Below are 20,776 nucleotides of genomic sequence, written 5' to 3'. Positions count from 1 at the left end.
CATTTAGAAGTTACCGAGGGGTTAAAAAGATGGTGGTGAAAGTCATGAAAGGAATAAAACTCATGACATGCTATTCTAGGATAACGGTATGATGCCAGAACTACCTTGAAGTTGATTATTTTCCAATAACAGCATGTGTCTTGACGCGTTTTATTCCTATTACACCAGAGCAATTTTGGGGTTTTTATTTGGTCACGGTTGCGTTTAATATCATGGAGCATCTGTGAAACAAGTTATCTCCTGTTATCAACTGTTTAGTCACTAGATTCTTCCCCCCCCCCCCTTCTTTCTGAAGTGAATAAGACAACCTGTCATATTACCAAAAAACAGGATTAATTCTTGTCCTCATATCAAGAGTCTGGTGATGGGGAAGGACCCCTTAATTGTAGGCTTTACCGCTGACTGTGACAAAGCACTGACAGTGGAGACTCCTTCCAAAAATGTCTGATAAACATTTTTTTATATTAAAAAAAAAAAAAGATGAGCAATGAGTAAATGTAGTTTGCAATTGTACTTCAGTACTCTTTTCGTAGACTCGTACTTTCCTCAAGTATTACTGAATTTTAGTACTTGTACTCAAGTATATTTTCCAAGACTTTTTACTCATTCTGACATCCAAAAATGACTCGCCAAAAATCGTAAATACCACGAGATGCACACTTCGCTTGCCCGTCTACTAGGCCAATCAGTTGCGTTTTTACATTCATTTAGTTTTAAAGAAATTACAAAATGCTAGGAAAGAGGGGGGGGGGGGGGGGGGGGGGGGGGGAGGAGGAGGAAAAAAAAAACTGGTCAATTTGCTCCCCAATTTATTTTCCCTGCTACTTCCACCAGGTCATCATTCCAACAGTGTTATGAAATGCTCGCTAACCAGCAAGCCAAACACTAGATTTATCCAAGACAGCAAAATATTTAAGAAATATTTCATTTCGGTTCATTAACTTATCCACTTTTTAAATCAACCATTCAGGTGACTTGCACCGTTTATGACTTGCATAGAATATAAAACATTTGCAGCAACAGTGACATCTAGTGGTGAAATGTGGTTGGTGCAACTGAAAGCAGAGGATTAAATTATGGTTTTGACAGCTGCAAAGGAAAGAAGCAACTTCTTAATGATCCATTAGGCCTTTAATTAAAGTGGCTGGGGTTCCTGCAAACAACAAGACCGAGCTCAAACTTTATTCACTTTCACTTCGTTTAGAGACAACAAAAGAACAGGAGACGCGTCATTGCTACAGTATTTATTCTTGGTCATTCAAACTCTTTGAAGCTGAATGTTACCTCAGACCATATATAGCTCTCTGCAATTTTAAACAAAATATAACCAATATTTACAATTTTTGTATTAAAAATACAAAATGTGATAGACTTTTTACCAGCTGTCTTTTTAAAAGACATAGAAATACATACGGTATGAAAAGGGTCAGGCAGGGAAATGGAGGCCTGGGAGTCACTTACATCTTCCACCTCGCCCAGAATTATAACGACCCATGTTTAAAAAAAAAAAGTAGCCACGTAAATAACTATGCAAACGTTTCTTTCTTGCTTATTTGTACACTTTCTCGATCTGTGCAATAGGGTAGAATTTGTGCCTAATGCCACTGGACTGGCAAAGAGAGGAATGAAAATGGATTCAATCAAAGAGAGAGAGAACATGATTGAAAAGAATTAAAACTATGAAAATGCCTGTGAGTGCATTCGGGAATCAGTGTGAGATTAAACATTACAGACATGATTGAAATCCTAAAATGTAATAAATTTGAATACTGATAGCAACAGTTGTTTCTGAGGTCGATGACAGGCAGCCTTTTCTCACTCACACACACATTTCAAGTATCCTTGCATGCCACACACGTGCACACACCCACACACACAAAATGGCGTAGACTTCAGACAATTAAAATAACACTTTCCATGAATTAAAAAAAAAAGCGTCCGTGTACGTTAAACTTTTGTTCTATCTGTTCATTTTTCCTTCATTTTCTTTCCTTCAAAGTGCCAAAATATCTTGTGGTTCTCACAGTGATTTCAAACCAAGAGCAATTAAAAACTAATAATAAAACGATGTGCTGCGGTGCTTGGCGAGTCTCTTCACCACAGAATCTGTTCCCACTCACTCTGGGATTTGATTGACAGCCGATGGAACCAGTCAGAGGACAGCAGGAGCAGAGGGTTCGGTTTTGAGAAGCAGTGCGTGTTGCGCGATTTGAACACGTTTCCCAACCAAGTGTCCCCGTGTGCCGATTTCTCACACCGCAGATATCTGCTCGTTTTCTGAAAACAGGACGAAACAGAAAAATCAACGTCAGCGTACAATTTCATCTCAAAACGGTTTTACTTTCAGTTTCCGGCATGCGTTTACTCGAAACGCAAAAAAAAAAAAAGTCATGGAAATCTTTAAATTCATGAAACTGAATAAAATCCTCACCATCACATGGCGGTCGCCGCGGCATCGGACAGTGAGTGTATCCGTGCATGCGGGTCGTTGGGCGTGGCTGTGGGGGCGGTTCTAAATCCAATGACCTCTTGATGAGGCGGGACCTCTGCAGGGCAGCGTTGTAGTCAGGTGGGCGTCGGCCATGAGTATGACTGTGGACGAGATTATGGCCGGGCTCCTCGACCTCAGCCAATGACAGAGCGGTATATCCAGGCGGAGTGGGCGGAGGCTCTCGGAAACGTCCCTCCCTTCTACTCATTGTGCTCTTGTGCACAGCCGGCACCTCATCCTTCCCCCCTCGTCGCTTGATTGTGCCCGTGTCACCTTCTGATTCGTCGGCCCAGTAACCGAGAGGTGTGGCTGACTGGCTCCGCCCAATACCCGGCCCTTCTGAGAGCGTCTCCCAGCTGCGGCTGTCGTAGTAACTGATGCGCTGAGGGATGCTCTGGATGTTGTCGTGAGAGCCGCTTGAGCAGGAGGTCCAGCTGCCCCGCCCACTGTCAGCAGCGTCCAATGAGGCGCGGTCACACTGGTCCTGGGTCAGTGAATAAGATCTGAGAGACGGAGAGAATGAATGCAATTTAATCAGATTTTTATGACAATGTTATTTATACTTTTTTTTTTTTTTAAATACCCAAGTGCTGTCAAATCCTTGATTCTGATTGGTCAGATGTTGATTACATTTTCAGACAGTAATTCTGGCTTTAATCCAAAACTCAGGTTTGTCCTTGTTCTAATACGTTTCTATAGTAACAACCAAGACTGTAAATGGAAGTGTTATTTAACAAATTAAATTTTCTGAACTGTCTGGCTTGTTTAAGGTGTAAATGGTGTGTATTGTATACTATAAAAATTTAAATTTTTTTTTTTTTTACACAGACAAGAAAATCCAGCCCTCACAATGACGTCGTGTGCGCGCACGCGTGCGCGTTCCAAGTTGCTTACCCGAGGCTGATCTGGTCGACTTCTGTCCGGTGTGTGTTCGGAGTCTGTGTGAACGTGCGTGTGTGAGAGGGGGCGTGTGTGTGGGAGTGAACGTGGTCGTCTGCCATGATCAGGTCAGATGATGATGAACTCAGGAGACTCAGCTGATCTGGTCCTGGTAAACAGAGTGTTTCTTTGCTTTACAAATGGACATGGAAAGTTCAGAAATTAAAACAAAAGGCAAAAGCCAACAAAGAAAAAAAGTCCCAGCTCCAATAAACAGCCAAAATATTACTGAACATGTTGAAATATGTGGCTAACGGTTTACCCACACCTCTCACACTCTCAGTATTCTTGGGTTTCAGCCACATGGCTTTTCTTAACAATTTCACTTCCGGTAAAACAGCTGGTGGTCTAGCAAACCAAAACAGCTGCTATAGACCCTTTTCAGTCACGTGACCTTCGTAAACGCGACCGCCATTTTGGACATGTAGTGGACTTCGGCTTGAATGCGAGGAAGGCGACAAACAAAAGAAAAAGGAGCGAGATGCAGAAAACTGTATTTACTAGTTTACTGTAATTATGATCTGGCAGCTATTTACACCGGATCCAGTGTAAATAGCTGCCGCGAGCTAGCGCGCTCCGGAACCTCGGACGTTGGCTCCGGCAGCTATTTACACTGGATCCGGTGTAAATAGCTGCCGGCTCATAATTACAGTAAACTAGAATGGAATGTTAACAGCAATGTAATGCCTTTTCTGGCTAATTTTATTCGTCTTACCTCCAACAAAGTGGTCACTACACAAGCGCTGGTATGCCGCTATCCATCTTCTCCGTCGGCCAGCATCTACCAGGATCTGATAAAATGATAACCCTTGCCTTGTTTGTTGATGGTTACTACATCCAGGTGCACAACAATATAGTGGCATGATGGAAGTCTGGCTGAAAATAAACACTTTCTTTGCTGCCGTTCCTCAATGTTGGCTGTGGTAAACTACTGGTAGTACATGTCCAAAATGGCGGCCGCGTTTGTCGTGACGTCACGTGAAAAGGGTCCATAGTGCAATAGCGAGAACTTCCCAGAGTACACTCGTAATCTAGAAGCCACTGCTGGCTTTAGATCTATTCAGAAGATTGCTATGTGCAATGGAATCGACCCCTACAGTCTGGGAAAGAAGGATTTGTCATACGATCTCGAAAACGACCCTTCAGTCGAGTTCCCCGACATCTCCAACTATCTGGTATTGCAGACGTCCTTCTACACCGCAAAACAGATGAAAGCGTGGAAGAGCATGGAGGCTTACGACTTTTTTTTTTTTATATGTGGCTGGGTAAAGGACCTCGCTATCAAGTCGCTGCCGAATGAATCCTGGATTAAGCTTTTCGTTCACGTCTTTACAACGAAGCGCTGCAAGTTTGAGTGTAAACAAGCAACAGTTCACTTGATTCTCACTTGTGTTGGCTCTTATCTCTCAGCTAAATCACTCACAAAGATCATCAGAAACCCCTTTAAAGACCTGGATCTTAGTTAAACAAGACGGAGAAGTGAGCACGGCGCATTGTAACTGTAAGGCTGGGGAAGAATTTTGTCGCGACCTTCATGAATATGGACTTTGTGAGGAGTAAACAAAGAAACAGCTGGGGACTTTAGCGCTGTGTGACTAAAAAAAGTACCGTAAAATAACGACACATAGCAAGAAAAGTACCGTATTTTCCAGACTATACGTCGCTCCGGAGTTTAAGTCGCATCAGCCAAAAAATGCATTATGAAGACGAAAAAAAAACCATATATACGTCGCACCGAACTATAAGTCGCACTTTTTTGAAGGGTTATTCTATCCATAGAATCTGTGATTGTATCTGATAAGCGGCGCGTGGTTACTGCGCGACTGCATTGTTTATTTAGTAAACGAACAGCTGAGCAATGATAACGCGCCCTTTGCCCTGTAAGTAGCCTCGTCTGATTATTTTAAATATCTACTACTATCTTTAATACTATCACTATCGTTATTACTAATAGCCTATATTATTATTATAACTAATATTAGTAGCCTATTACTGATGCATTAATCAGTTTGCTTTTAGAATATTTTTACCGGTAGGGCTTATTATCGCCCCATGGCTCTTTCATCTGTGTTATTAAAGCTGTAGTCATCATCGAGGAGTGTCATTCTTCATTTTTGTCGAATTCTATTTCATCAAATCAGAGGTCAAGTAGGCTATAGGTATATCATCTCCAAAGACAGGTACGGTAGTAAAAACAACCGTCTAGTGAAAAAAAAATAAAAAACAACCGCTCAGAGAAAAAAACAGGCAGAAAGTGCGCCTGCCAGTTAACGTCATATCAGATAAAAACATTAAACGTTATTCAGACCATTAACACCATAACATCAGAGACGAAGAATAAAGTTCATCTTGGAAGGAGAGTTATTTTTAAAAACGCAAAACAAAATCATTTATAATAGCCCAGAGAAAAACTGGCTGAACATGTACTGTAACATCAAGTTATTCAATAGCCTATAGAGATCTTGCAGTCACGTGACCGGAAAGTACACAACCGCCATCTTGTCGGTCAAAAACACCGCTGAATACTGCTGCACTCGTGTACAGAATGGATCAATTTCAACCGATGGACTACACGGCTCATTTTTCTAATGAACAGATAACTAGATACATGTCTAAAATAAACGATCTACAGATTTGTGACCCTTATGGCTTACCGGACGGAGTTTTCACGACCGGATTTTGAACCGCCAGCGGAATACCCGGACGTGTATGATTACCTCATTAACTTTCCCTCGCTGTTCAGTGGTGAAGCACTGCGTGCTTATAAATCTCTGGACAGTTATCTTTACAGAAATTCAGGATGTGTCAGCGACTCAGATGTGGCATCTTGTAAACAAGAATCCTCATTGGATGGGTAAGTCACTTAAGTATTGAGTATAGCACTGACCAGCCGATTATAGAATAGAATAAGGTAATTCCAGCTGTAATTCCAAATCGTCCGTCTTGTTTACATGGATCTGGCGTTGGAGAGGAAGAGGCTTAGCAGTGGAGATTTGAGTGGCTGTTTTCTGAGCTTAGTCAACAGGCCTGCAGCCTCGCTTTTGCTTCCTCTCCCGACGCCGCCTCCTTCGCTTTGCTTCCGATAACAATCCATGGAGACCCCGCTGGTCTCGCTATCTCGTCCGGAATGTTGTGCATGCGATGGAAATCGCTACAAACCGTCATTTTCTGCTGGAAACCAATGTCCAGTAAGTCCATACGGTTGTAGTGGATATTGAAGTCCGGTACAGACAAACAACACGCAAAAATACATACAAAAAACGTGCACAGGTAGGGAGAGCTTGTAGCCGCAGCCGTTGTAGTAGAATTGTATATAGTAGGGTTTTCCAGAAGAAAAGGTAGAAGTAAAAGCAGAAGTAGAACCAGAAGTAGAAGGCGGAAATATGGCGTTTGACCTACAAGATGGCGTCTGTCACAATCTGGATCGGCTGTGACGTCACATGCAAGTGCTCCATAGGCCGAAAATCATTACATAACTTATTTAAATAACTATAGGCCTATCATTAATAATAAAACACAGGTCAATCAAGTTTATCAAGCTGACGATTTCACTCCAAATCAGCAAATCTATCGAATTCCTCATCCTCGGTGTCGCTTCTGAACAACTCTGCCAACTCCAGCGGCAGACGAAGCGCCGTTTCCTCTTCTTCTGCGTGGCTGTCGTCAGACTCGGCATCAGCTCCAGTTATTATTCCAGCCTTTCGAAGCCCCGACAGGATGGTTTCCGTTGTCACTGAAGCCCATGCTTTGTCAATCCACCCGATGACATCAAGGAAAAGTTGCATGGCGCATCCTCCCGGTTGCCATGAAGCTGTGTTCCCCATCAATCATCCACTGCTCCCACAGTTGTCGCAGAACTGCCTTGAAGCTCTCGCGGTGGGAAGAAACAAACAAACAAACAAACAAACAAACAAACAAAAAAACATATATACGTCGCACCGGAGTATAAGTCGCATGGCCAGCCGAACCATGAAAAAAAGTGCGACTTATAGTCTGAAAAATACGGTACTTGGAAAACACTAAGGCCGTAGCTGAGAGGGAAATACAAACCTTTCGCCAAGTGATCACCGCAAACTTGAGCGTGCTTCGACTCGGCTCCCTTCGATTTCAGTAAGAGGTTCAAAAGCCACCTCTCTCAACGCCTTTTTGCGAAATCCTGTGTTCGTTCACCCTTTATTAGTTCACGGCGAACCCTGAAGAAACTGATCAGTTTCACGGTTTGATCGATTTGAACGACCTAAAAACGACACAAGCGCGAGGCATTTTTCATGCGAGCAATGCACCTTCTCCGTACAAACGCTTTATCAACTGAGCTTTGGTAGACCACCAGCTAAAGTTCTGAATAACTAATGAGGCAGATGTGACGTTACGTGAAACCCAGCAATAAAATGCAGTCGTCAGTTCTGGGATCCTGTAAGAGACAGCCAGACTCTGGGAGACTGTTAATTAGCGGTCAGTATGTTCCTACCCTTTCTGGAGGAGTTGCCAGGGAAAGTGGGCGGGGATGAACGGAGAGAGGAAGCATTCGATTGGTTGTCTTCCTGCGGTCTTCTCGGTCTATCCTGACCCTCTTCTGCATGGTGAGACCCGGGCGAATGTGCACCTACACAAAACACACAGTTTTACTTTTGTATCAACTCCAAAATGATGAGAAAAATGTTTATATACCTTTTTTACTTTTTAAGGTTATAGCGAGGCATCTAATGATTCACGACTTGATTCATGATTCCTTTTGTTAAACCCTTTTATTCCATTTTCTTCATCAACAATAAATATTTACCGGCATGTAAAGATTGAAGCAAAATATTATCCAAAATATTCCTTTTATTAAAAATGAAAATGTTATAAACATGCTTTTTTAATAAAAAAAATAACCTTATGAACATTTCTACTACCTCATTTTCTTCTCTTTAGCTTTCTGTAAAAACTGAGCTCAGATTTCCTGTTAAAGCTAGTGGTACAGTCACTCGCACAACAGCTCTTTCCCATTTTAGATCTTTTTTGGGTGTTTTCATGGCATTAGAGCTGTGCTACTTCTGCAGAGGGTGAAGTCGTGTGTATATTCCTGTGATTTTGCGTTATTGCATTCTCTGCTGTCGAAACAATTCAATAGTTACATCCAGGAAAAAGATTATTCAGCCTGATAATCATCAAAATTCATTTATTACATTGACTCCAATCATTATAAATTTGCATGGTTTTCCCCAAAGCGTTTTAGCGTATCGGGCCCGATACTCTTGCTCTGCCTGCCGATACGCTTAGTCGCTTTAGTTAAAATCCGATACGCTTAGATTTATACCGATACGTTTAATTTCCTACCCACAAGTAACTAGATACATAGGAGAGCAAATAACAGATCCATTTACACACTGATTGATCTTTGTGTTAAACAAACCGTCTTTTTTTTACAATGTTTGTGTTGATTCTGTCAAAGTAATATGTCTGCGTAGTATGATGTAAACAAGCTAATCTGTTGGCTATGTCAAGATCACGTGTTCAAACCGTCCAATAAAAATATCGAAAGAAAACGTCAGACATCTCGGAAGTTTCCGATTTATTATAAGCGATCTCATTGGCTGCCGATGTCGTCCCCCACCAGACGGACAAAGCCGACTGATTTTAATCACAAGTTTGAACTGGTCTATTATCAAAGATTGGTTTTGTTGATGTTTAGTCAACCAGACAACTGTCACGGCAACGAAAACGTCATCAATTCTGATCACAGCGACTGGCTCAAAAAGCACTCGCTGGACAATTTGATCCACATCAGCATGGATGACAGCGAGATGGACTATGAGAGGGCTGCCCAACATTGGGCCAAGCAAAAGCCAAGGAGAATTAATCTGCTTTAAAGGAGGAGAAAACTTCATTCATTAGTTTGGGTTTGCAGAAAGATTATGTGCATTTAAGTCTAGGCTGAAAACATATCTGTTTAGTCAAGCCTTTTGTTAATGGTGTTTATGAGGTAAAGGATGAGATCTGGAGGGTCCTCAGACAGAGTGTTTTGGTAAACTGGGATGTATGGATGCTGTCAGTCCCCCACTCGCTTGCTCACTCGAGTTTGTTGACGGTGTAGTGGCTGGCTGCTTTATGTCCCGGGGCTCCCTCATGCCTGTGTTACCTTCTGGCTCTCTCCTTTTAGTTATGCTGTCATAGTTAGTTGCCGGAGTCCCTGCTTGTACTCGGTGCAATATGTATACTGTTCCTACTTATTCAGGTGACATTGGGCATACCTAACCACCTGTTTTCTCTTTCTCTCCCCCCCACCCCAAATCTGTCCCTCTGAGTTACATGGAGTCAACAGGAAATCTCTTGGTGGAGACGGTGGGGACCTCGACTGGCTATCGTAGCCTGCAGGGAATCGGCCGTCAGACATTCTGTCGCATGTCCCAGACCCGGTGAAATGTAACTGAATTGTCTTGGCCAGCCCTAAGGGTCCCATCTGCATCTCATCATTGCTGAGGAGTGTGCTCCCATCACCCAATCAAGCATCCAGCCAGAGCAGGTCATGATATATTTTTTACCATATTAACATGCCATTGTGTGTTATGCCTGATGTAAAGACTCTCGTCTCTGCGAGCCTACCACACAGATTTAATACTTGTCATTTTTAGGGCATACCTAACAACGTGTTTTCTCTCTCCCCCCCCCATCTGTCCCTCTGAGTTACATGTTGGTCCTGGGATTGAGATGCTGGCCTCTTCTGCCCCTCGGACCTGCTTGATCCATCCTGGTGCCCTGTGTCTGGTCGGAGTTTTATCGCACCGCTCCTGTGAAGGACGGCCCCATGAGGACAGTTGAGGGTTATACCTGTTAAAACTGTTAATATTATAGTCAGGCTGTCTGTTGTTGCCCAAATGAGGATGGGTTCCCTTTTGAGTCTGGTTCCTCTCGAGGTTTCTTCCTCATGTCGTCTGAGGGAGTTTTTCCTTGCCACCGTCGCCACAGGCTTGCTCATTGGGGATAGATTAGGGATAAAATTAGCTCATGTTTTAAGTCGTTCAAATTCTGTAAAGCTGCTTTGCGACATTGTTTATTGTTAAAAGCGCTGTACAAATAAACTTGATTTGATGTACTTAAACACTCTCACGAAGTGAAGTTGTCCAAACGTGTCAAATATAGCATCATTTCAAATAATAATAATCATAAGCATTTTTGGCAGTGTGATGTCACTGGGATCCATTTAACAAAAGGCGGCTCTGGATTATTCTTTTGTTAAAGGCTCACAGTGACATCACACTGCCAAATACGCTTATCGTTATTCAAAATTATGCTACATTTGACACTTAAATTCTCTTCATGAATGTGTTTATAAGTACATAATCTTTCTGCAAACTTAAAAGTTGTATTTTCCATTAAATATATACGTTTTAATCTTAATCTAGTCCATTTAATAAAGTGCCAAAATTTAAGCTTTATAATATGCAGTCGCCTTACTTTTCTTTTCAGTGTGTGTACACACGTTATTTCCCAGCTTAAGGTCTGTCCGTATGGCGAAATACCGTGACCGAGGTCTTGAAAGTACTGAGCGAGGCCCTCCTGGCCGAGGTCACGGTATTTCACCATACGGACCGACCTTAAGCTGGTAAATAATATATTTATTTTTTTCTTCACCAAATTCTAACAGAAAACGAGAGCGCCCGAAAGGGAAAACCGAGCTGAACCGCCATTTTGAATCCTCATTCACGGCTGTAATGCAAATGGCTTCCTCCTCGGTATACAAGTGCACTTCCATGGCAGGAAAAAAAAAAAAAACTACATTTTGCCGCCTATGTAGTCCCCTATTTATACAAATAGGAGTCATTCAGGATTCAGCCATGTTTTTGCTCAGCGTTAGCAACAGTTACAGGTTTTTAGCTTTCTCCTGAAATGTTTTCCTTTATTTCTTCTTCCTCAGGGTAGTAAAACTCGCTTTCGCTGTGAACACTGTCGTTATCGCTATCCATGCTGTAAAATTAATGCTATTCTCCTGAGAAATGCTGGCAAACATTTATACGATTTTTGATAATCTTATTTAAAAAAAATAAAAAAAATAAAAAAATAAATGTTGACCAAAAAAAAAAAAGCTATTATGTTTGTTGTTGTGAATGAGCGAGTTGCCAGAGGTCTGTGACCAGGATCCGTACTGTAGGATACTGGCTGGCGAGCGGATCCATCAGAGCGCAGGATTTGGACCGCGAAAAAAATAAATTACGGTAATTGCATCAGAAACATTCTAAATCATTACAGTTATAGTAATACAGCAACTTATTTTAAGGTGGCAGGTCTTAGGTTCAGATCCCTTTGTGATCAACAGGAGGTCATGATGATCGATTCTCTTCATTGGGTTGCATAAGATGGAGCAAACCGCGGTTCATATTTTCATGCACATTTTTGTTACGACACTACTTGATCAGAGATAATTAAGGGATCCCCGTAGATTTTCAATCTATAACCAAACAGTTTAACTTGCATGTTGAACTTTAAGGTGAAATTTCAAATGTGTATACTGTACATGAATACGATTTAAGTCAGAAACCATTGAAACGCTGGTAAAATCTATCCTATAATTATGGCTCTAAAACCTCTCAGAGACCCTGAAAATGCACCTGAGAGCATCTATTTTCAAAAAAGTTGAAAAACCCCCCAGTTTCGCTTCATTGGCGCTCAATTGTCTGTGCATTATCATGCCAGAATTTAGGGCTTTCATTTTTTTCTGGGGAAAACACTGATATCGCAATTTATCGTCGTGTGATATATCGTTAAATGCCTAGTTATGGCTAGGTGTAGGTATTGTGTGTGTGTGTGTGTGTGTGTGTGTGTGTGTATTATACATGGCATTACCAAATGATGCCAATTCTTTGCCAGGTGGCTTCTTTCGAGGGATATTCTTCGGCGTGGGGCTTCTTGGTGTTGCTGGAGAAGCATCAACTCGCCTTTTTTCCACAGTGGTCTTATGCACTAACGTACAAACACAAATTCGTCCACGTGATGCATTTAATATATTAAAAGCATGGATGCAAACGGCGCACCTTTTGGCGGATGCTGCCTTTTTCACGGCTGTCTGGGGGACTTGTGTGAATCGTGCAGATCCGATGAGTTTTGTTTTTTTTTTTGGGGGGGGGGGGGGGGGGTGTTGGAGTGTCTGATTATAATTTCATCAAAGTAAATTCTGTATTAAAATTACTAAATAAGCAAATGCCGTTACAGTCCATGAAACATAGGAAGTATAAGTATGAGAAGAAAACAGTAAATCAGAAAGCTGCGCACGTAAAGCCAATTACGTAACTTGCGTTGGACTGATGGAAATCCTTGCGCGTGCAGTGAACTGCAGCCAGCAGCAGATAATGGCGCGCAGCCTATAGAGATCTTGCAGTCACGTGACCGGAAAGTACACAGCCGCCATCTTGTCGGTGTAAAAAAAAAAAAAAAACCACCGCTGAATACTGCTGCACTCGTGTACAAAATGGATAAATTTCAACCGACGGACTACACGGCTCATTTTTCTAATGAACAGATAACTAGATATATGTCTAAAATAAACGATCTACAGATTAGGGACCCTTATCGATTACCGGACGGAGTTTTCACGACCGTGTCAGTGGATATGGAACTGCCAGAGGTGGAATACCCAGATGTGTATAATTACCTCATCAACTTTCCCTCGCTGTTCAGTGGTGAAGCACTGCGTGCTTATAAATCTCTGGACAGTTATCTTTACAGAAATTCAGGATTTGTCAGCGACTCAGATGTGGCATCTTGTAAACAAGAAAATAATCCTCATTGGATGGGTAAGTCACTTAAGTAGTATAGCACTGACCAGCCGATTATAGAATAGAATAAGGTAATTCCAGCTGTAATTCCAAATCGTCCGTCTTGTTTACCATGGATCTGGCGTTGGAGAGGTAGAGGCTTAGCAGTGGAGATTTGAGTGGCTGTTTTCTGAGCTTAGTCAACAGGCCGGCTCTGCCTGCAGCCTCGCTTTTGCTTCCTCTCCCGACGCTGCCTCCTTCGCCTGCCAGACCCGATAACAATCCACGGAGACCCTGCTGGTCTCGCTATCTCGTCCGGAATGTTGTGCATGCGATGGAAATCGCTACAAACCATCATTTTCTGCTGGAAACCAATGTCCAGTAAGTCCATACGGTTGTAGTGGATATTGAAGTCCGGTACAGACGAACATCATGCAAAAATACACACAAAAAACATAAACGTGCACAGGTAGGGAGAGCTTGTAGCCGCAGCCGTTGTAGTAGAATTGTATATAGTAGGGTTTTCCAGAAGAAAAGGTAGAAGTAGAAGGCGGAAATATGGCGTTTGACCGACAAGATGGCGTCTGTCACAATCTGGATCGGCTGTGACGTCACATGCAAGTGCTCCATTGGCTTTACGTGCGCAGCTTTCTGATTTACTGTTTTCTTCTCATACTTGTACTTCCTATGTTTCATGGACTGTAACGACATTTGCTTATTTAGTAATTTTAATCCAGAATTTACTTTGATGAAATTATAATCAGACACTCCAACGCCCCCCCCCAAAAAAAAAAACAACTCATCGGATCTGCACGATTCACACAAGCCCCCCAGACAGCCGTGAAAAAGGCGGCATCCGCCAAAAGGCGCGCTGTTTGCATCCATGTAAAACGATCAAGAAAAACTTCATGCATGAGACAAAATGCACTCGAACAGCATTTCAGTTTAACCCTGGCTGGGTAATGTGGGTCTCACCCGTGTTGATTGCAGGCTCCCACTGCAGAGACAGGGTGTGTAGCGCGTCTTCATCGCTCTCGTGTGTCAGCATGTCCAGGTACTGGCGCACTCGTCTGCTCATCATCTCCGTCTCGTAGAGTTTCTTGGCGCTGAGGAAGGAGCTCCGTCTGCCTCTCCTCCTGTGACCCATTGTTCCCTCAGACAATGAGGAGCTGCTCACCTGACTCAGAGACCTACACACGCACCCAAAATAAAACAACGGACATCAGGGGAAGAGAAGAGAGGGAAAAAAAAGGGCGAAACAAAGGAATAAAGCGTTTAGACATGCTCGAATAACTTACCAAATGCTACACCTCATGCAGAAGAGAAAAGAAAAAAGTAGAGAGGAAAGAAACAGGTGAGACAAGAGAAATGAAAACAAGAGTAGAGAATAAGAGACAAGGGAGAAGAGGAGGGGGAAAAAAAAAAAAAAAAGGAGAGAAGACTACTGTGCTTTGCACCAAGTTAATCTCAGTCTATATGAGTGGAGTTAAATCACACGGCACGACCAGCGACGTTAGACATTAGGAGTCAGACAGCAAGAGTGTGAGCAGCAAAATCAGCTAAAGCGACAGTCCCACTTACCCCAGACTCCTCCATTTTTTCTTCCTAAAACACAGCCGTGAAGACACCAAAGAGGAGGACGGAGAGAAAGAGACATAAAAAGGGGGGAGAGACAAGAGAGACAGACAGGTGCTTATACAGGAAAAAGCCCACGGAACAGAGACCACAGACAGAGCTCGCTTTGGACATCAAGCACAAACACGGCTGACGGAAACGTCACCAAAATCGTTATTACGGGGTGTGTTTAAGGAATTCGGCATGTCGGGAAAAACTGAATGGAAACGGAGAGCTGGATGGGGACGGACGCGGCTCTCGGCGGCAAGAAGTGTGCTTTCGCGTTTGGTGGTGGTGCTCCCCCCCCCCAAACCCCAACCAGTCTGGACAGAATGGAGCCGTTTTTAAAAAAAGGGCTCTCAATCCCCCCTCCCCCCCAGCAGAGCTTCAAGAGTTGAAAAAGTCAACTTCAAGTGCTTTCTTTAACTCGGGGAAAACGCAGAATATAAATATACGTAGGACAATACGAAGAGAAAATATTTCCTTCGATGCTGAAGGAGGACAACTAAAAATAACACCGTGCCTGTTTTAGGGAAGCTGCACAATCTTGACTTTTCTGTCTCGAAAGAGCCAGAAAAGGAAAAATCAATCCCTTTATCGCCAGAAATCTTTCCTGACTAGTCTTCAGCTCGTCCGGTTATTTAGGTGGGGTTTACATTAGACCGTATCAGCGGATCATCAGATTAACGTTTTTAAAACGATTTGCGTGCACACAGCAACGCCAATACACGGATACGCTCGGCTCCGCAGGCATCCTGCGCTCCAAATCACTCCGCCCTGAACAGCGAGTGCCCTCTGGAGGGTGCGCACTCCGGCCCTGTGCAGCTCACAGAGCGCGCGAGTGAAGCGCACGAGCAGTGATTCGGGACTGAGCCGCTGTGTGTGTGATCCCAGCGCATATCACTTACAAGTGGAAGGATGGCAAGCCTAAAGACAATCATAACTACACAATGGGCAGTATTTGCATCAGTATTTTCATACTTTTATACTCTTTAATGAAAGGTGATACAAGGCGGAAGTCCGCGCCGTTTTTCAGCAGTCGCGTCACATGACCAACGCCAGCGAATCAGGAAGGTGGATGTCACAGTGACGTTGTCCAATGACGACGCCAGCTAGAGTTCAGCACAGCGTATCCGCGTATTCTCAATGTTTACACAGCACCGGACCAGACACGATCTGGATTGCATACGTGGACGCTGGCGGATTCCCGTTTCCCGGCGTTTCCAGGCATTTTAATGTAAACGGACAGTGCATCCGCGAAGAAAACGAGACAGATACGGTCTAATGTAAACTTGGCCTTAGATACTAACCAAGAGTGTCGCTATCGGCAAAAACATGCTCGTCAGCGGTTTTCCATTTTGTTCCTCTCCAGATTTAGGCTCTCTTTCCATGCAGCTCTCGACCTGAAAGTGTGTGTGTGTTGTGTCTTTTGCAAACAATGAAGGAGAGAGAAGAGAAAAAAAAAAAGTGTCGTGTGTACCTCGTCCTGAAGAGCAGCGCTGGATCCATTGTGACCGACGCCAACCGAACCACGTGCCTGATTTCTCGAGCGATCATTCTCAGTTTCTCGAAGTTGACCAGTCCGTCCACTTTTGAGTCATTACCTGCGACACACACACACACACACACACGTTTACTTCAAGCCACATGAACAGATCCTAAAGAAAAAGCAGAACTGGCGAAATTAACACGATAACGCGTTAACGCAAATTCCTTTTAAATGTCACTATTTTTTGACGCAAGCAAATTCTGTGCCCCTCCCCCACCGTTTGGGAAAATCAGGAAGTGATGTAGCGCGAGCAGCTGGCTGGCGCAAGTCGAGATCAAGTGCACTGGTGTCCTGAGACAGCACGAAGACGCTGACCTTTTCTGCTCCTCAGACTCGCCTGATCCATCCTGACGCCCTACGTCTGGCCCCATCCGGACAGTCGAAAGTCGCACTTGGAAGATGCTCTGGACGCTTACAGTAATGCAGGGGTGTCCAAACTGATTCATAAAGGGCCGTGTGGCTGCAGGTTTTCATTCCAGCCATGCAGCAGCACACCTGACTTGGCTCATTCGATCAACTGACACACCCACCCTTTAATCAAGGGTGGGTGTGGCTGCAAGTATTTGACTGTGTGAAGACAGTTCAGTTTAGTCTGGTTAACACCAGACCATATCACAAGTGAAATATGGTCTGGAATCCACCTATTGAATTTCTCGTAGGGGAGGTGTGGTTTACGATTGTCAACGGCCGTTTATTGGACGTTGCGAATGTCTATCATTTGGCGTATACGTAGCCCATGGCCAATCATGGCAGTTGTACCCGGTGACGTAGTTAGAGCGACAAAGAAAGACTGTAACGCCAAACGCTGTTCTTTTTTTAAAACAAACTTTCGCTCTAAACTATTCAGAACAGTGTCTAAAGCTTGATCGGTATCGCTCGCCGCCATGTTAAATGTGATCCGTAAACAGTCCCAAATAAACTACAAGCTTCCGTCTGTCGAGTAGTACGGCGTCACCGTCTTTCCACCCCTCCCCACTCTCTGATTGGCTCCCTAACTCAGGCGAGCCTTTAGACCATAGTTTCCATGCTGTCTTTTCAGATCGGAACGATTGTGCAAAGCAGCATGGGATTTCCCAGGCTAAGTTCAGTTGATCGAATGAGCCAAGTCAGGTGTGCTGCTGCATGGCTGGAATGAAAACCTGCAGCCACACGGCCCTTTATGGATCAGTTTGGACACCCCTGCAGTAATGCATCTATTAGGGCTGGGAATCGATCCAGATTTCCTGGATCGATTCGATTCCGATTCATAAGGTCACGATCCGATATCGATCTACTTAGATATTGCTGGATTGTCACTTTAAAGTAAAAACTGTCCCTAATGACAGGAACAGCCCCATGTGTGTTTGTGCATGCAATTGAACACCAAATGCCTTCTCCAGTGCAGTTTGATTCGCCGCAGGTTTAGCTGAAACTGTCTCGGCGTGCTGCCTGGATAAGTGGTTGCGGAGATTGGTTGTATTGCCACTATATTTTACCTCTATGTGGCACAGTTTGCACACTGCTTTTGTTCTGTCGAGTTCATCTCTGTCCTCGTAACGTTTAAATCCAAAGTAATGCCGTACATCAGCTTTCAGGCCAGGTGGTGATTTTAGCTGTGCAGCTTCAGCCATCTCGCGTTCTTAAGTTTCGGTTTCGTTTGCCGGCACCCGCTTTTTATAGCGGTCCTTGTGCGGTCGAGAAAATAGTGCCTATTGAGGTATTTCACCTGACGTCACGGGGTCACGTGACGCCCTGGTGTCCGCCATTTTGAACGTCAAGCTACATACTAACGCTGCAGACAGAGAGGGAGAACCGGCTTGAAAAAAAAAAAACGTGTTACAGACACCTAGAATAGATTAATGTCAGTAAGCACTCTATAAATAACCATGGTGTTTGCTTGTTGTGCTGTGGGCTGCCACAACAGACAGGGACAGCGTGCAGGACGCTCCTTTTACCCGTTTCTAGTGATGGGAATTTCGGCTCTTCTTACTATAAGGAGCCGGCTCTTTCGGCTCCCGAGGTTTTATTTTTGATTTAATTGCTGCAATTAACTACCGTATTTTCTGGACTATAGAGCGCACCTGTATATAAGCCGCATCCGCTCTATTTAAAAAAAAAAAAAAGATATACAAGCCGCACCGGGCTATAAGCCGCAGATATCTATGTTGAAAAATTAGATATTTACTGCATGTACAGAACGATTTTGTACTGTAAATGTGCATGTATGTACCTGAACAGATTCTTTCCGAACAGTGCCTTTTAACACGGCAACAACTTTGCTGATTAAAACGGAACAGAACCAAGAGAAAATAACCGGTATTTATTTACCTTCATTTCTCCTGTGTTTGAAACCACAAGTCACTTTAATCATCTTCGCTGGATTTGAAAATAATTACCAGTTAGTAATTTGTCGTGCGTGTTCTATCTGCTAAAGATCTGCTAATTCTTCTTTGCATTGATTTTTCATCTATCTTATTTTTGATTCTACTTCCGGTTAGAGCGCCCCTAGCGGTGGAAGAAAAATCCACAGAATAGCCGCACCTTTGTATAAGCCGCATGGTTCAAAACCTAGGAAAAAAGTAGCGGCTTATAGTCCAGAAAATACGGTAGTTAATTAATTACATTATTATTTATATTTTATCAATAGGATGTTTTCCATTTTATTTTTTAGTTTTTGTAGCCATTGTAAGGCCCAATCCCAATTCTAATTTCTACCCCTACCCCTCCGCCTTCCCCTTGGCCCTTCCCCTTGAAACTGAGCTACAAGGGATAGGGCTTGAAATTCAACCCTTACGTATTGGGATAGCCCTTCAACGATCGCATACGTCATCGCGTACCTCCGTCAGCGTTTACGTTAGCAAAACGCGACCAAATGCGTCATTGGCTGCGACCAGCCGCTACAGTCAGAGCCAGAACCAGAAATCTCTGCTGGCAGGGTGTGATTTGTTAACTAACACCACTGAATGGGATATCTTTGGCGCTTCGTGCACCACATCCGACAGAATGAGGTGTCAGAACACTCATGTAAACAATAAAAGCGAGAATAACAGAACAAAACGTACGCAGTCAAGCAACCGAAAACAATACTCACTCCCAAAGCTTTTTAGCAGCAGCTTGGATTTCAGAAATCGCTGCTCATTCTCAGCTTGAAAGCGAATCAAGCGGCGTGTTTCCTCTGGATAACAACTTAAAACACGTAAATAATGGAGAAAATACATTTATGACAATCTTTCGCCGCGGGAACCGCCATCTTTCTGAAATCCGCATGAAATCTCGCTGAAATCCGCATGGCATTGTGGGAAATCACTCAAACCCCTTCGTTCGGAGTCAGCTCCAGGAAAATCTCCGTTTGGAGGGGTACAGAAGCCCTACCCCTTCCCCTCCCCCTCCGCGTTAACTGGGATTGGGATACCCCTACCCCTTCACGTGAACGCGCAAAATGGAGGGGAAGGGCCAAGGGGTTGGGCCAAGGGGTGAAATGGGATTCGGCCTAAAGCTTTGTAAAGTATAGCAGTGTAACAATGTTCTAGCTATAGAAATAAAACTTACTTACCAATTAATAAATTATTTTCTCACAAACATAATGCAAAACTGTGTTATATTACCAATATAAAATACGCAGCTGATTTTCCCCTCCTCAGGTGCCTCACAGACTCCTCTCCCCTGCGCTCCACAGCTTTAAGCATTACACCAATTTTCCTATTTTCGCAGCTGTGAATGACATCAACCAAAAAAAGTAGGCGTACACCATGCTTTTTTTTCCCTTTGAATGGTAATAGACAACACAAAGACGCAATCGGACAGCAACTTTTTGTGAAAGTCTCTCTCTCTGAGGCACCTAACGACAAAAAACTAATTCGGCCCCCACCGAAGAGCCGGCTCCCGTCGTTCACTTCAAAGAGCCGGCTCTTTGAACCGGATCGTTCGCGACCGACACATCACTACCGGTTTCCTACTGACCCGGACAAGAGGGCCAAATGGATTGCAGCTGTGAAGAGACAGGATTGGGAGCCAACAGAGTAGTGGGCAATTCCATGTAAATGTCAACCTCACCATGCAAAAATAAAGCAACATGTAATACATCAAAACCACTCCCAGAGATATCACCTAGGCCTGTATTTTACACATGTGAATAAGTTGAACCAATTTGTCACATTTTGATCACCTAATATGTCACCGTCAGTCTTTCTTTCTTATAATGTAAACCCCAAGCTAAAATCAACTTTGATCATGTACAATTCTATATTATTGCCACAAGCCACAGAAATGTATGCAAAAATCCACAAAACAGCAAAACAATAGCCATCCTAAATATTATTTAAGAACTTTGATAGTTTTAGCTGATATTTAGAGAGTTTTTCAAAGGGTTACGGTGGTTAAATTGCTGATTTTCTAAACATATGCCATGTCTATTTCAGACGCGTCACATCCATAACGGAATTTCGTCACATCCATAACGCTGACTTTTCCTTC

At 43.4% G+C, this 20,776-nt stretch overlaps 1 protein-coding gene across 1 annotated transcript in view; it reads right to left on the bottom strand.

The window, feature by feature from the left end:
- Window positions 1-1,229: 1,229 nt before the first annotated feature.
- rapgef2a (Rap guanine nucleotide exchange factor 2a) overlaps window positions 1,230-20,776 on the bottom strand; it is a 149,972-nt gene continuing 130,425 nt past the window's right edge. Inside the window, exons 22-29 of the mRNA XM_060916582.1 lie at window positions 16,256-16,379; window positions 14,743-14,766; window positions 14,137-14,351; window positions 12,254-12,370; window positions 7,899-8,033; window positions 3,386-3,539; window positions 2,432-2,994; window positions 1,230-2,277 (exon numbers count right to left, since the gene is read on the bottom strand). Of these exons, the coding sequence (XP_060772565.1) occupies window positions 2,252-2,277; window positions 2,432-2,994; window positions 3,386-3,539; window positions 7,899-8,033; window positions 12,254-12,370; window positions 14,137-14,351; window positions 14,743-14,766; window positions 16,256-16,379 (1,358 nt within the window). The 3' untranslated portion in view covers window positions 1,230-2,251. The remainder of the gene's footprint in view (window positions 2,278-2,431; window positions 2,995-3,385; window positions 3,540-7,898; window positions 8,034-12,253; window positions 12,371-14,136; window positions 14,352-14,742; window positions 14,767-16,255; window positions 16,380-20,776) is intronic.

Source organism: Neoarius graeffei, chromosome 3 (genome assembly GCF_027579695.1).
Source record: "Neoarius graeffei isolate fNeoGra1 chromosome 3, fNeoGra1.pri, whole genome shotgun sequence".
In the NCBI taxonomy this organism is placed as follows: domain Eukaryota; kingdom Metazoa; phylum Chordata; class Actinopteri; order Siluriformes; family Ariidae; genus Neoarius; species Neoarius graeffei.
The sequence above is the reverse complement of the archived record's forward strand: the minus strand, read 5'-3'. Positions and strand labels throughout refer to the sequence as shown.